Below are 14,490 nucleotides of genomic sequence, written 5' to 3' on the forward strand. Positions count from 1 at the left end.
GGGGGAGGCGGGTGTGCGGGGGCTGGCAGGGGGGGGCGGGTGTGCGGGGGCTGGCAGGGGGGGGGCGGGTGTGCGGGGACTGGCAGGGGGGGGGCGGGTGTGCGGGGGCTGGCAGGGGGGGGCGGGTGTGCGGAGGCTGGCGGGGGGGGGGGCGGGTGTGCGGAGGCTGGCGGGGGGGAGGGGGGGCGGGTGTGCGGGGGCTGGCAGGAGGGGGCGGGTGTGCGGGAGCGGCCAGCTCGTCTCTCTCCCCAGTCACTGCAGCGCGCACTCCCGTGGAGTGTGTTTGCGAGCGGACGGAGTACTGCACAATGCGGCGTGAAACCCGGAGCGCATCAAAGCGGGCCGGGCTCCACGCTGCCTCTACCCACCACACGACGCTCAGACTAGCAGCGATGACAGTCCTTCCCCAGCGAACGCAGCGCAGAGCACATCACAACAGACCCACAGCTACACGGGCTTTAAGGCGTCAGCCAGCAGCAATCTGTCCTTCCGTCATTCTGCCTGCCGAGGACCAGAGGACCTTCTGAGCGCAGATCTCGGTCCGGGCCAGCGTGTGCGCCGTACACACGGCACAAACAGCCAGGCACACGGCTTTAAATAGATCGCAGAAGAGAACTACACACAAACACTACCTTCACTCCTACAGCCACTCCCTCAACCACACCTCCAACCCCGACATCCACCCCCTAAATCCCTCCAACCACCTTCTCAGCCCATATATTCACTCCTCCAACCACCCTCCACCAGACAGACTCCATGAATAAAAGACCCCACATGTCTGCTAGGAATGTACATAAGCTCAGTTTTGGACAATGTGCTGAAAACATATCACAATAAAATACATGTTCACAATACAAAATATGCATTATAATATATTTTTAAAAGTTTGCTAACAAGTTGAATAGACACATGGCACCAGTAAAACTGTATTATTACATTTTCCCAAAATGGCTATGATAAACTACAAGCAGCTACAAAGATGTTTTTATTTAATATACATAAAAGCAAACTGGAAATGTCCTGTTTCTGGATACACTGGTCTTCTCTACAATATGATATATTTATATACATAAGCTACACAAACTGAGAGGGAAGGGGGAAACTTGCTAGACCATATGATCAACATGACAGCCATCTTGAATGCCACCATCTTGGATTCAACTTCAGTTTTTCAACTGGGAATGTTACCAAAAAAAACAGTGGTGTGCTACATGTCAATGTCACTTTGTTGGCTCTCATGTTAAAACTGTGATCAGTGATTTTTCTTCTGTAGTCAACATTGCCACGTCTAACCTCTACACCCACACGGATCTTCCTCACATCAACATTAAACCTACACAGCTGTCCCTACTCTAAAGATTATAAAGTGTTTTACCTGTTTCCTCTGTACCAAGTACTGTTTGCCCCAAACATGCCCAATCTAAGAGCTATGGTGGGTATTCAGACCCCTTTAGGTTAATCACAAAAAAGTTCATTTTATTTCTCTTTAATGTACACTCAACATCCCACCTTGACAGAAAAAAACCGAAATGAATAAAGAAAACCTGAAAATATCACATTATCATAAATATTCAGAGCCTTTGCTCGGTATTGAGTAGAAGCAACCACAGCCTATTGAGCCAGTACAGCCCCGAGTCTTCTGGGGAAGTTTCTCACACCTGGGTTTGGGGATCCTCTGCCATTCTTGCAGATCCACTTCAGTTCCGTCAGGCTGGATGGTGAACGTTGGTGGACGGCCATTTTCAGCTCTCTCCAGAGATGCTCAATTGGAGCTGAAAAACACCCCCATAGCATGATGCTGTCACCGCGTTTCACTACTGGGATTGTATTGGGCAGGTGATGAGCTGTGCCTGGTTTTCTCCACACATACTGCTTAGAATTAGCGCCAAAAAGTTCAATCTTCGTCTCCTCATACCGGAGACTCGTCTTTCTCATAGTCCGGGAGTCCTTCGTGTGTTTTGGGAAACTCTATGCAGGCTTTCATATGTCTTTCATGTGTCTGCCATAAAGCCCTGACTGGTAGAGGCTGCAGTGAGAGTGACTTTATGGAACCTCCTCCCGTCTCCCTAATGCATCTCTGGAGCTCAGCCACAGTGATTTTGGGTTCTTCTGTATCACTCTCTCAAAGGCTTTTCTCCCACCACTGTTCAGTTTGGCTGGACGGCCACGTCTAGGAAGAGTTCTGGTCGTCCCAAACTTCTTCCATTTAAGGATTATGGAGGCCACTGTACTCTTAGGAACCTTGAGTGCGGCAGAAATTCTATTGTAACCTTGGCCAGATCTGGTACCGTCTCTGAGCTCCTTGGTTCCTTCAACCTCATGATTCTCATTTGCTGTGACATGCCCTGTGAGCTGTGCGGTCTTATATAGACAGGTCCAAACAGTTTAATTAAACACAGCTGGACTCCAATGAAGGAGTAGAACCATCTCAAGGAGTATCAGAAGAAACAGACAGCATGTGAGTTAAATATGAGTGTTACAGCAAAGGGTCTGAATTCTTATGACAATGTGATATTTCAGTTTTTCTTTTTCTTTTTTTTTATTAGCAAAAAAATGTATGCTTTTTTCTGTCAAGATGGGATGCTGAGTGTACATTAATCAGAAATAAAATTAACTTTTTTTATTATAGCAAATGGCTACAATGAAACAAGAATGAAATTTAAAGGGGTTTGAATACTTTCCGTACCCACTGCAGTTCATCACTACCTTCTTGTTGTTGTGTAGCCTCTCCTCCCAGTACAGTACATCCCAGTGTCGCCTCTCCTCCCAGTACAGTACATCCCAGTGTCGCCTCTCCTCCCAGTACAGTACATCCCAGCACCCGCTCTGTCCTTCAATCAGTCTGTGTAGTTATCTTTGCTGTCTTTTAGCTTTCCTGTTCTCAGCAGCTCCCTGAATTTGGATCCTTCTCACCTAAAGTCATGGTATGGTGTGTTATGGAGTCTCTAGTTACGCAGGGCTCTTAGATGTATTTCTTTGTTGTCAGAGAGTAGAACATCTCCTGAATTCTTCCAACACGATGGTGCCCGACCTCATTCGAGACATGCTACCAGTCTACACTATATTGCCAAAAGTATTTGCTCACCTTCCTTGACTCACATATGATTTAAGTGACATCACATTCCTAATCCATAGGATTAAATATGACGTTGGTCCACCCTTTGCAGATAGAACAGCTTCAACTCTTCTGGGAAGGCTGTCCACAAGGTTTATCAGTGTGTTTAAGGGGATTTTTGACCATTCTTCCAGAAGCACATTTGTGAGGTCACATACTGATGTTGGACGAGAAGGCCTGGCTCTCAGTCTCCACTCTCCACTCTAATTCATCCCAAAGGTGTTCTATCAGGTTGAGGTCAGGACTCTGTGCAGGCCAGTCAAGTTCATCCACACCAGACTCTACCATTCATGTCTTTATGGACCTTGCTTTGTGCACTGGTGCACAGTCATGTTAGAAGAGGAAGGGGTCAGCTCCAAACTGTTCCCACAAAGTTGGGAGCATGGAATTGTCCAAAATGTCTTGGTATGCTGAAGCATTCAGAGTTCCTTTCACTGGAACTAAGGGGCCAATCCCAGCACCTAAAAAACAACCCCACACCATAATCCCCCCTCCACCAAACTTTACACTTGGCACAATGCAGTCAGACGAGTACTGTTCTCCTGGCAACCACCAAACCCAGACTCGTCCATCAGATTTCCAGATGGAGATTGCCGATTCATCACTCCAGAGAACGTGTCTCCACTGCTCTAGAGTCCAGTGGCGGCGTGCTTTACACCACTGCATCCGACGCTTTGCACTTGGTGATGTACGGCTTGGATGCAGCTGCTCATTCTTTGCACTCTGCGCTTCAGCATGTGCTGACCCCGCTCCGTCAGTTTGCGTGGCACTTGATGTGCAGTTTTAGCCAAAGTGGATTAGTCAGAAGGGAACCAATGAGTGTCCACCATGTTCTCCTGATATTAACCCTGGTGAAATTCTGTCTCACACATCTACCTTCCCATTTAAAAAACTAAAGTTGAACCCAAGATGGTGGCATTCATAATTGAAAGTATACAATTTTGAATATATTTATTCGTTCATTCATTCATACACACATACACTTCCAAAATGAATAGAGAGCACCAATTACTAACGTCCAATCAGCTACTTGTTACTGGTCACATTTAACAGTAGGACACCATTAGTTGCTGCTTACTCTATATTTAGTCTAAATCTTTTAAAATTAAAACATGCCACTGGAGAAAATTGTAAAATATGAATGCCACCCACAACAGGTCAGACAAAAAGATATGATAAGGCAGTTGTGATAATGATAATATATATTGCCCCCACCAAAAACACACTGAAAGCAGCCTATGGCCACACTGACCGTTTCCGTAGTTCCTCCTGCATCTCAGCCATGGAAGCTGGTATTGGTCCTATAGAGAACACCACGAAGGTTCATTACACAGCAAGCACACATCACCCCACCACCATGTTATCAGTGCACGATATAAAACCAAAACTTCACAGCACTAAACACACGACTTCAAGAAGCATAGAATGTAGGTAAGTGTGGGTTAAGACTGCTAGAGAACAAAAAGGTGGTGTGAACTGAACGTAAAAGAGCAGCGTGGCTGTAAGGCGAGGTGACGAGGTTGCACCTGGTGGAGGCTTCGGGCTGTCAGCTTTGGGAGACGGTGGTCTTCCTGATGGACCTGGCTCCCGCATCCTCTGAAGAACCTCACTAGACAGCTGGAATACAGAAGAAAACCCAAGCTGCTGATGGCCTGCATCAAAATCACTCCCCAGTGAACTAAAGGATTTTCAGATATGCTTCATAGCTCTCAAATGTAGGCTGTGACTCAGCCAATTCATTAGCAGAGATTTCTACACATTGCTGTTTTCAAGACATTATGACACTGCTGCATATGAGAACTTGCACACATTTAAAGCTGGTAAAGATGGCCGCGAATGACATGACTAGATGAAATCTGCACTTTATTACACATATTAGATGCGAGTACGTAACTGCCTTAGTGGTTTCTAACTGCATCCCCTCTGGTGTCGTCCTTATACAAGGATTATGGAGGACCATCCTCTCTGCTAGTAAGCAAGTTTGCGTAACCTGTTGCACTTGTAAGTAAATTCTTATGTAAACATTCTGTATTTTATATTTAAGCGTTATCGTTTTAGGATTGTCCTACAACCACGGTCTCCCTTCGTTCTGGGAGTATTAGTGCAAGTGGCGATACCTTTTTGACCGTTTCAGCAAGCATGCTTCAAGTTAGTCAGCTGAACTGATCCCCATTCGACAGCATCATCTAGCCAGATAACATGCTACTATTTTCCCAGTCAGAGGGTGCATATTTCAATCTTTTATTGACCTTATTTCTTTTCAATCAAAGTGACTGCTCTGAAATACTGTAAATACTTTTTTAGATAATAAGAGTCAACCGTATAACACACCCACACCTCCGGGCTGCAGACCGGTACTTGGTGTTCAGCAGTGATGAAAAAGGAATCTAAATAAAACCGCAATATTTCTGATTAACTTGTACGAGCTTAACACGCCATTACTAAATCAGCATTCGGGCTGCAATTCTGCGTTGGTACACCCACATAATGTCTTTAGCAGTGATCTTGTGATCACAATCAGTTATGAATACGGTTGAGGATTTCTAGGGTTCTACTGTTGCATGGCTACAGATGACTACAATCTCTTATTAAACATTTCTTTTTTAAAAGTACCAAAAATATACATGCACCTAATGAAATTGCCACTGAATGTAGGTGCACCGGTTATGGCAACATCACGATTTCTTAAGAGAGGTAGTGATGTTTGGGTAAAGACCAGCATCTCACTTCCAGCTCTTGTTTTACTTTTCAAGAGCGCAGAATTCACAACACAGAACACCTTTATTTCAGTATTTTGTAAACTATACTGTATGTATAAATAGGGGTCGTGTCCATTTTATGCAAAACATAAACTGGCAATTCGCATCTATATGGCCAAAAAAAAACAAACAATGCAATTTGGCCAGAAGTATTTTGAGCTGGGAGCAACAGAGTTAAAGTGAGAAGGAGGTGCAGACCACGTGCCCTCTGAACCCTGTTTACCTGAGAGGAGGAGCACACCTGTTATAGACTCACCTGCCCAACACTCATTTCACCTTTTCTGAGGTCTAGCAATGATAACCTTACCAAATATGTGGTAAACATGCATTCATTTCACTTCTGATACGCAAGTGTCTGTATAAATGTCTAATAGACACTGCTGTTGACTAACTACCACATAATTACACTAGCAGCTAAATGTCACCATGAACTTGAACCCCATAGCGAAGCAGCCGCTAGCATTAGCATTAGCATTTCTCCCTTCACCTTCATTCCTTGCAACACGGTGACATTCTCTTCCTCGTCCAAACCGTAAGACACTTTTCTCGTCGTACTTTCTTTGCCTCCCATGTCCTTTGATTCAGACAGCGAAGGAACGGTGCAGGAACGGGTAATAAATGTGTCTCTGCACTTCTAAGGTATAGGTCACTTTACAGGACGGGACAGTGGACTCGGTCCGTATAGGTAGATCAGTCATGAGAGTCCAATGGCGTTTATATCCGGCATCACGTGATGTCCGAGTGATTTCTGGGAAATGTAGTTGGGCTGCATTAAACGAGCTCTCTGTGCCTGTTAATCAACGTTATACGTTTAGGCTGCTTGTGGAATAGTTCTTAACCGGTTGAGGGGGGAATCTCTAGTGAAAAGTATGGAAGCCCATCCCCGCCACCTAAAATAAAAAAACCAGCACATATATATCTTTTTCTCATTATTAAGTAAATTGCTATCTCATTATTTCGAGATACTAAGTCGTTATTTCGAGATACTATAGTATCTCGAAATAATGACTTACAAAGTCGTTATTTCGAGATACTAAGTCATTATTTCGAGATAGTATCTCGAAATAACGACTTAGTATCTCAAAATAATGACTTAGTATCTCGAAATAATGAGATAGCAATTTACTTAATAATGAGAAAAATATATATACGTGCTGTTTTTTATTTTAGGTGGCGGGAATGGGCTTCCATAGAAAAGCCTCGAAACTCAAACTCATTGTATAATCTTTTTTTTAATCTCCAGCAAAAATAAAAAACTTAAAATCATCCATAGGCAGGTAACATCGCTATACCACATTAGTACGTATAACAATCTTGAAATCAATTGGTTCCTTTACACGACTTAGCATTTCGATGTTTTATCACATGTCCACAAGTCACAAATACAGTAATTTAATCAACGTCACTACTTGACCAACATGTTTCAGTGTGGGATGCTTACAGGTGCAACGTGCATTGGGACAATAAACAGGCTACAACACTGCAGTAACACCTGCGGCAGTAACACCTACCTCGGCTATTATAACAATGCACATTCATGAAAAAATAAACATTTTTCATTTACATACTGTATAACAGTCTTTTATAGTTCATGGATATACACTCCAGTTTAGCAAAGGAAATTTGATAATCTTTAACTTCTCTGATCTCCCTTTTAAGTATGTGTATATGAAATTAAAAAGACAGCTTTTTAATAATTACAGGGCCTGGCTCCAAAAAAAGCATTATAGTTTAAACACTTTCCAAGCGTTAGCATGCAGTAATGTCTGGTTTGCCATTTTTGCTTGTCTCTATTACTTCAACCCTTTAATGTCAGCAGGCCCTGGTCATCACCTAAGGCAACATTACATCAAAACTAAACAGTAGTAGGAACTCTGGCTCAACCAGCTGAGCGCTCTAAACTTTCAATTCACTGTTGCCTATGAACACTAACGATGTGGTATTGCCATGGCCCATAAACGCTCATTTAAATATCTATTTTGCACATAAAAATGCATTTTACAAAGTAGATCTTGGGCGTGTTATTAGGAGTTTAACAATGATTCAATCCATGGTTCCATCTTTAAATACAAAAATGACAAATAACACTCAAAGGTTTAAAAGTCATACTCACACATATTTACACACAATTTTGGTCATTAAAACACTTCTGTCATTCATCATGTTGTACAAATAGCATAGGACTGTGGTCTACCAAAAACCTGGATGAAGAATGCACAATGGGCTGCTAATGCACTAACCACATGTTGCATTATTGGATTTATACTTAAAAGACAATTTCCTTGAGTGAGCAGGTGGGTGTTTTTCGACTGGCGATGGGCCGCACTCCACTTGTTCCCTGTGTGCTGAATGGAATGCTGATATTTCACATAACAGGCCATACTATAGCATAATCACTAAAATAAAGGAACACACAAGGGACCATCAAAGCAGTGGGTTCAATCTGAGGCTCAGGTTAGCATATTCAAACTTGTTTCCTTCCAGCAAGTTATAAAAACAAAGTCAGCACACAGTGACTCCATGCTGCGATACCCGTTCTGCAGTACAAGAAATGCTCAATTCATTCGAAGCCCATTTGTAACCAAGCCATTTCAAATCTATTACATTTCCTTTCTTAATACTCTTATATTCTAGGTACTGTGTTTTTATACCACAAAGTATAAAAGTACTGCACAGGCACTGTAAAACACTGGTAGTACAATAATACATTGTACAAGGGTTTACATAAAAATGGCATCATTTCATTATTTTATAAGGGAAACCAAAAAGAAGCAGAGTAATCTTAGCTGGGTACAAATGGACTGCCAAATTCTGAGCTATAATGCAAGGCCTTCATGAACTGAACCACCCAAAACCCGTCTCGTCTCTTCAATGGGAATACAATGCAGTGCAGTGTAGGAAAGATTGGGGAGGGGGGGCTTCTAACTCTGCAGGTCCCATCTCAAGTATATCTGCGGCCAGTCGTTTCTACCCATTCATCTCCCTTCATCCATCCCTCCTTTCTCTCAGGCGTTGATGGCCCTCCAGCGGTCACTGTCGATGCTGTTGACGCTGTGGCCGGCCCCATAGGGGCCGGACACCACGTCGTCCAGGTAGGCCCCCGACGTGTCTATCTGCGTGCTGGAGTAGGAGCCGTGGTCCAGCTCCCTGCGTCCACCCAGGCCGGCCGCCGACGTGTGGGGCAGGTGAACGTCCGGCTCGTCGGGCTCGTCTATCTGAGATTTGTAAGAGAACAGGATCTTGGGCTCCGAGCTGACGGAGAGAGCGAGGTAGGAGAAGGGTGAGACAGGCAGGGCGAGACAAACTGCTGCTGTTGCATTATAATCATTATAGTCGTTTATGATGCAGTAAATATCTAGATGTTGCTTACGTCTGAATACACTGGTAACTAATTATAAGTCCCAGGCCATGAAGGTTTAAGACCTGATCTATCCTGATCTAAGACCTGATCCTCCAGTGCTAACTGCACAGCACAAGCTTGTGTGTTTCATAATTCTACATACCCAAAGAATCCTTTAAGGAACGTTACGTAGATGAGGGGCGCAAAGACGGAGAAGTAGAGGAATGTGGTCGCGTCAACACAGCTGTGCACAAAACACACAGTATTAATTACAATAAAACCCATTAGTATCTTCTTAGCATCTCCCTCTATAAATGTAGGAATGAGATGAAAATGAATTTGCATGGTAGCTAACAGAGTTGTAGTCCAAAAGACAAGCTAAGAGAGAGGGAGAGGTCATACCACAGGCCATCTATGATGCCAGCACACAGCAGAGCACTGCCCACCCCCTGCACCAGGTTCAGCACAGACAGGATGGCAGCATATACATAGAAACTCCTTTTAGCTACAGGTAGAGAGAGACAGAGAAGGGGGGTTACAAACAAACCCCTTCAAACTTTGACTTTTAAGTGTAGTAGGACTTGTGGAGCATTAAGGTAAATTAGGACATCACTTACATGGTAATGATATTCGCTCTCTTATCGGGGTTTTGGGAAGGACGACTATCAGACTATAAACCTACAGGGAAAACAAGCTTAGTTCTGCAAATGTTTTATGGTAAATACCATTAAAACAAACAAAAACAGAATAGTGCTTTTATTGGTCAAATACCAGGAAGAAGAAGCAGGAGCTGGCCAACCAGAAGTGTCGACCTCCATGACCGTAGATATTGAAATCATCAGCTGAGAGATGCTGATCAGGGTACAGGATCTCCAGTGTGCCCTGTAATTGAACAAAAATACATACCGTTACAACACAAATACTTAATTACTGTAAATAAAATCTGTTTATAAAGAGCTGAAATGTACCTGTGTAATGGAGTAAGCTAGTGCTAATACTGCAGTTATGGCCAACACACGTTTGATACTCGACTTACTCTCCAAATGCCCTAACAAAAAAGATAAACCATGGTATTAGATTACCATCAGCCCACAGTGCCTGCAGGCCAATCATAAACCCGCTATATGTGATTAATGTCACTTAACACCAGTTTCCAATATGCTTTCATTTTAAACGGATCAAAGCCTCCTTAAAAACAAACCTCAAGGCTAAGTTAGAGTTACTGGAAAGATTCAGTGCTATTGATGCAACAGTGTCGGGTTTATCCAGCAGAGATCCCCAGATTGCCTACCGAAGGCTAGTCCCAGTATGATGACGCTGAGCTCGATGGTGAGCAGGAAGAAGCGTGTGATCTCCCACAGCACCTGGAAACATCACAAAGCCCTTATCAACGTTTTGTACTACACAAACAGCCCCGGAGAGGGGCTGCACCCAAGCACAGTTGCCCTTTGCCCCTTTGGACCATTCAAAAAGACTTGTAGCTGCTTAAGGTTTTCAGACAATGGTTCTGTTAGTTCCAAATGAAAAAGTGTGGGTTTCTTAATGAGACCAAAATTCATTTATTGCCCCCCTCTGCCACCCTAAAGGATGTTTGTTGTTGTTCTTACAAGTTAGTCACGAGTCCCCAGGCGGAAGCTGGCTACAGGCCAACTGCATGTTGGATTCCTCATTAGGTAAAACTACAGAAGGAAATGTCTGTGCCAACAGGTGTGCCCATGACATCTGCTAAAGAGCTTCCTCTTTGCCTGTTCACTTGTTGCGTGATTTCTCTGACGAAATACAGAATATTTCTACATTTCTAGACTAAATTTTGATTATTTATATTTCAAGTTAATGCACAAGATTTGTCAAAGACAACTTAAAATAAGAACAAAAATACATACAGTACAATTCACCTCCACACCAGCACCTGCTAAACAAGAAGCTTCTTATCTCAAAAAAAAAAAGCTTCTCAACCACAGATGAGCTCTAACCTAGTTGCAGACACCACAGCTGCCCAGAAGGAGGACAGAAAGATAAACAGCACAAAGGGGCACAATGCCAGCTGTCCTGACATTCTTCCAGCTATGCTGTGACCTGCTGCTTGGCCTCGCTTTGGTACACATATCTGGAATCTGCTGAATGTTCAGAACCCTTGAAAGGAGCACGATATTTAGCCAACACTCCAAGGGTTGTGAAAACAGACTACAAGGGGAAAGTTAACAGGAAGTTTGAATAGTCATATAAACAAATAAGAGCTAGTGTCATCAGAATCAAGTCAAACATGCTGACACTGTAAGAATTTGGTTCTGGCTCTTGGTAATACAGCCAATCACAGTCATAAAACAAATATCATGTCTACATCAATTTTAATGAATATATAAAGGAATGTTTGAAAAGCCATTTGTGAATAGGGAAGTGCACAAATTTGCAATATGATTGCATTTATAAAAAGCTAAGTAGAAAAGCTGAAATGATTAAACTTGCTAAAAAACAAAGTTACATTAGACTAATTCAAATGCATCACACCTGATCTGATTAAAGGTTGTAGGAAGAAATGATCTGATTTTTTAAAGATGTGTGCATAACAGGTTTGCTTTCTGGAGAAGAGGAATTCTCCAGAATTTCTTTCTGATTTCTTTCCGAGACACCACGTGAAATTACCTTGTCAATTATGATGGCAGCACTTGACGCACTCACAGTCATAGAGACGATAGCACGAGTGATTCCTACTACTGCCACTACAAACACCTGTACCAGGAGACACACAGACACACAGACTTCAGTAAACAAAACAGGCTTCTGCTGTTGACATGGCTGTTTTGCAGTATGTGCTGGTCTGGAAAAAAGTTCACTCATACAAAAACTTTCCCCAGATGAGTGTAATGTAAAATGTAAATGTGCCATATTTGTCAATTGTGATTTTTTCCACCGCAATCAAAATTTGCCCTTCGCTTTTTACCCATCTGTGCAGTTAGAACACACAAACACACACACTAGTGATTACTAGGGGGCTGTGGTGCACACATGCCCAGAGCGGTGGGCAGCCCTAGCCCAGCACCCCGGGAGTAGTTGGGGTTAGGTGCCTTGCTCAAGGGCACTTCAGTCATGGCCTCAGACCTGGGAATCGAACCCACAACCCTCCAGTCACAAGACCAGTTCCCCACCACCAGACCATGACTGCCCCAGTGGAGTGGAGAAGCAGGCAGTGGAAGCAGCTCACCAGGATGTAGAAGGTAATAAAGATGGGGCTTGAGGTGAGACGGATCTTGGCACGTGCTGATGGAAGCTTCCATATCAGGAACATGAGGAAGGCCACATTAGGTACCAGCAAGAGCAGGTCCCAAATGCGAACCCTAACACAAGGATCAGACACTGGGATTAGTTACAAACTGTAGGAGCATTGTTTTAGTAGTATGGCAGTGTGGCCGGGTAGGACAAAACAAACTTAAAATGTGTGTGCATCTTCTAAGACAACAACCAAATCACTCCATATCAGCCATGTCACAAGACAAGCAGCCTCACCCACATCACATCCAAAACTGAAAGCTACTCTTATAAACAGTGGGAATTTCCATAGATTACAGAGTTACCATTGAATACTGCAAGTACTAGACTTCCCACTGAGCAAGTAGAAAAGACGAAGTGATGTCTGACAACACACTCTCTAGCCAGTTTTGACAGAGAAAAGCTACTTCCAGTCACAGATCGGACCGTAGGCCAGGTCAGGGTTGGTTTACCTGAATTGTGTGCATTACCTGGATGTCCCGATGTCCTCGTAGAGTATCTGCAGACACATGTTCGGCTGGGTTATGTTGGCCTCGGACGGCCCTGTGGGCACCACCGACGTGTTCTCCACAGTGGGGACTGAGGTGCCGTTACCGTACTGGGCAAACCTCACCGCCGCGGTCACCGTGGCCAGCATGCTGCATTCACAACGGACAAAACTATAAAGGACAAACACATTTACCACCAACCTGTGGTGTTAATACACGACGAGCTCCAGTTCCTCCCGTAATTAGCGGTAGTTTTCTCCTTCAGCTGTTCCGCCGACCTTAACTGACAGGCCCGTTAGCTTAGATGCTAACGAACTTTCGAGTCGCCGGTGACAGCTCGGTGTATTTTTAACAGGCCATTTATTTTTTTAATATATAAGAAAATAAAAGGTACGCTGAGCTAACTAACTTGGTTACCTTCGCTTGGAATGGGTTCAAATCAAGAGCGGACGTGTTCCGTAGCGCAGTCAGCAGAGCAGCGAGTAAACAACATAGCTGGCGGGTTAGCGCTGCCTCAGTGCCGCTTATCGCTCTAAACAACGGGGAGGTAACCTGCCTACGACCGGAAGAGACGAGAGTCATGTGATTACAGAACAACTTCAGAATACAAGTTTAAGATGGACCAACTTTCAAAATAAAAGTAACACCACAGTAACACTCCAAACAAAAAAGTATCCATCCATCCATTATCCGAACTGCTTAATTCCAGCATCTCCAGGCGAAGGCAGGGTACACCACGGGCAGGTCGCCAGTCCACCGCATGGCCAACACACACACACACACACGCACCTACGGGCAATTCAGAATGATCGATCAACCTAACATGCATGTCTTTGGACCGTGGGAGGAAACCGGGAGTACCTGGAGAAAACCCACAAAGGCACAGGGAGAACATGCAAACTCCACACAGAGCAGCCCAGACCGAGAATCGAACCCAGACTGCCTTGCTGTGAGGCGACAGTGCTAACACTGCACCATTATTATTATAATAATAACAAAACAATGAAAAAGACAGTTCTTAACATCGTAAAGAAAAAATAACTATTTGTCAAATGTAATAACATTTACTACAGACAATTACATATTTGAATGAATCGAGTTTAAAAATATGCACTTTATTTATTGAGAATATCAAATACATTGTCTGCCTAACAAAATGTAAATAAGTACCATTACACATAGTTGAATGTTATTCACACAATGTTATTCGAGCACTAGGATGACCAGACATCATCCTCACAGCCAAACAGACAGGCTCTGTGAAGCTCACACTGAACGTATGCAGGTGAGTTTTGGCTCCATTAATGCTGCTAATGCTGTAAAATGCCACACTGTTGTTGTTGTTGTTGTTGTTTTTGAAGCTCAGATGGATCTCCACCTTCTGCAGAGACGAGGTGCGCATCAGTGGCACGTCCCGGCCTCCCTCGTATGCCGTGAGAAGGTTATTACACCACATCAGACACCAAGCGCCAGTACTGCTCTCCAGACCGCTTCCACTACCACATCGAGGCAGCCCTCTGT

General features: G+C 43.8%; 2 protein-coding genes across 5 annotated transcripts in view; both read right to left on the bottom strand.

Moving 5' to 3' along the window:
• chchd6b (coiled-coil-helix-coiled-coil-helix domain containing 6b) overlaps positions 1-6,596 on the bottom strand; it is a 33,348-nt gene extending 26,752 nt beyond the window's left edge. The window contains exons 1-3 of one of the 3 annotated variants that reach the window (XM_077014309.1): positions 6,362-6,589; positions 4,642-4,732; positions 4,368-4,416 (exon numbers count right to left, since the gene is read on the bottom strand). In XM_077014309.1, coding sequence (XP_076870424.1) covers positions 4,368-4,416; positions 4,642-4,732; positions 6,362-6,445 — 224 coding nt within the window. In that variant the 5' untranslated portion in view covers positions 6,446-6,589. Of the gene's footprint in view, positions 1-4,367; positions 4,417-4,641; positions 4,733-6,361 lie in introns of all 3 variants that reach the window. The other 2 variants (XM_077014307.1, XM_077014306.1) reach the window with 2 other exon arrangements.
• A 491-nt stretch (positions 6,597-7,087) lies between these two features.
• Positions 7,088-13,569, bottom strand: tpra1 (transmembrane protein, adipocyte asscociated 1). 2 transcript variants are annotated; one of them, XM_077014313.1, is made up of 11 exons: positions 13,387-13,569; positions 12,952-13,140; positions 12,417-12,549; positions 11,858-11,944; positions 10,506-10,578; positions 10,183-10,262; positions 9,986-10,096; positions 9,832-9,892; positions 9,617-9,719; positions 9,378-9,458; positions 7,088-9,126 (listed from the first exon to the last, which is right to left on the bottom strand). In XM_077014313.1, the coding sequence occupies exons 2-11, from the start codon at positions 13,116-13,118 to the stop codon at positions 8,880-8,882; spliced, it is 1,143 nt and encodes a 380-aa protein (XP_076870428.1). In that variant the 5' UTR covers positions 13,119-13,140; positions 13,387-13,569; the 3' UTR covers positions 7,088-8,879. The 2 variants fall into 2 exon arrangements, with proteins under 2 accessions (XP_076870428.1, XP_076870427.1); XM_077014312.1 differs by having other exon boundaries at positions 12,952-13,119; positions 13,387-13,566.
• Between the last annotated feature and the right edge of the window lie 921 nt (positions 13,570-14,490).

This window comes from Brachyhypopomus gauderio, chromosome 8 (assembly GCF_052324685.1).
Source record: "Brachyhypopomus gauderio isolate BG-103 chromosome 8, BGAUD_0.2, whole genome shotgun sequence".
Classification (NCBI taxonomy): Eukaryota; Metazoa; Chordata; class Actinopteri; order Gymnotiformes; family Hypopomidae; genus Brachyhypopomus; species Brachyhypopomus gauderio.

Coding starts and splice junctions, on each gene's coding strand:
- tpra1 (XM_077014313.1), bottom strand. CDS start 13,118: ATGCTGGCCACGGTGACCGCGGCGGTGAGGTTTGCCCAGTACGGTAAC. Junction 12,550..12,951: donor GAGGACATCGGGACATCCAG/GTAATGCACACA, acceptor TCCTTGTGTTAG/GGTTCGCATTTGGGACCTGC. Junction 9,720..9,831: donor AGAGCGAATATCATTACCAT/GTAAGTGATGTC, acceptor CTCTACCTGTAG/CTAAAAGGAGTTTCTATGTA.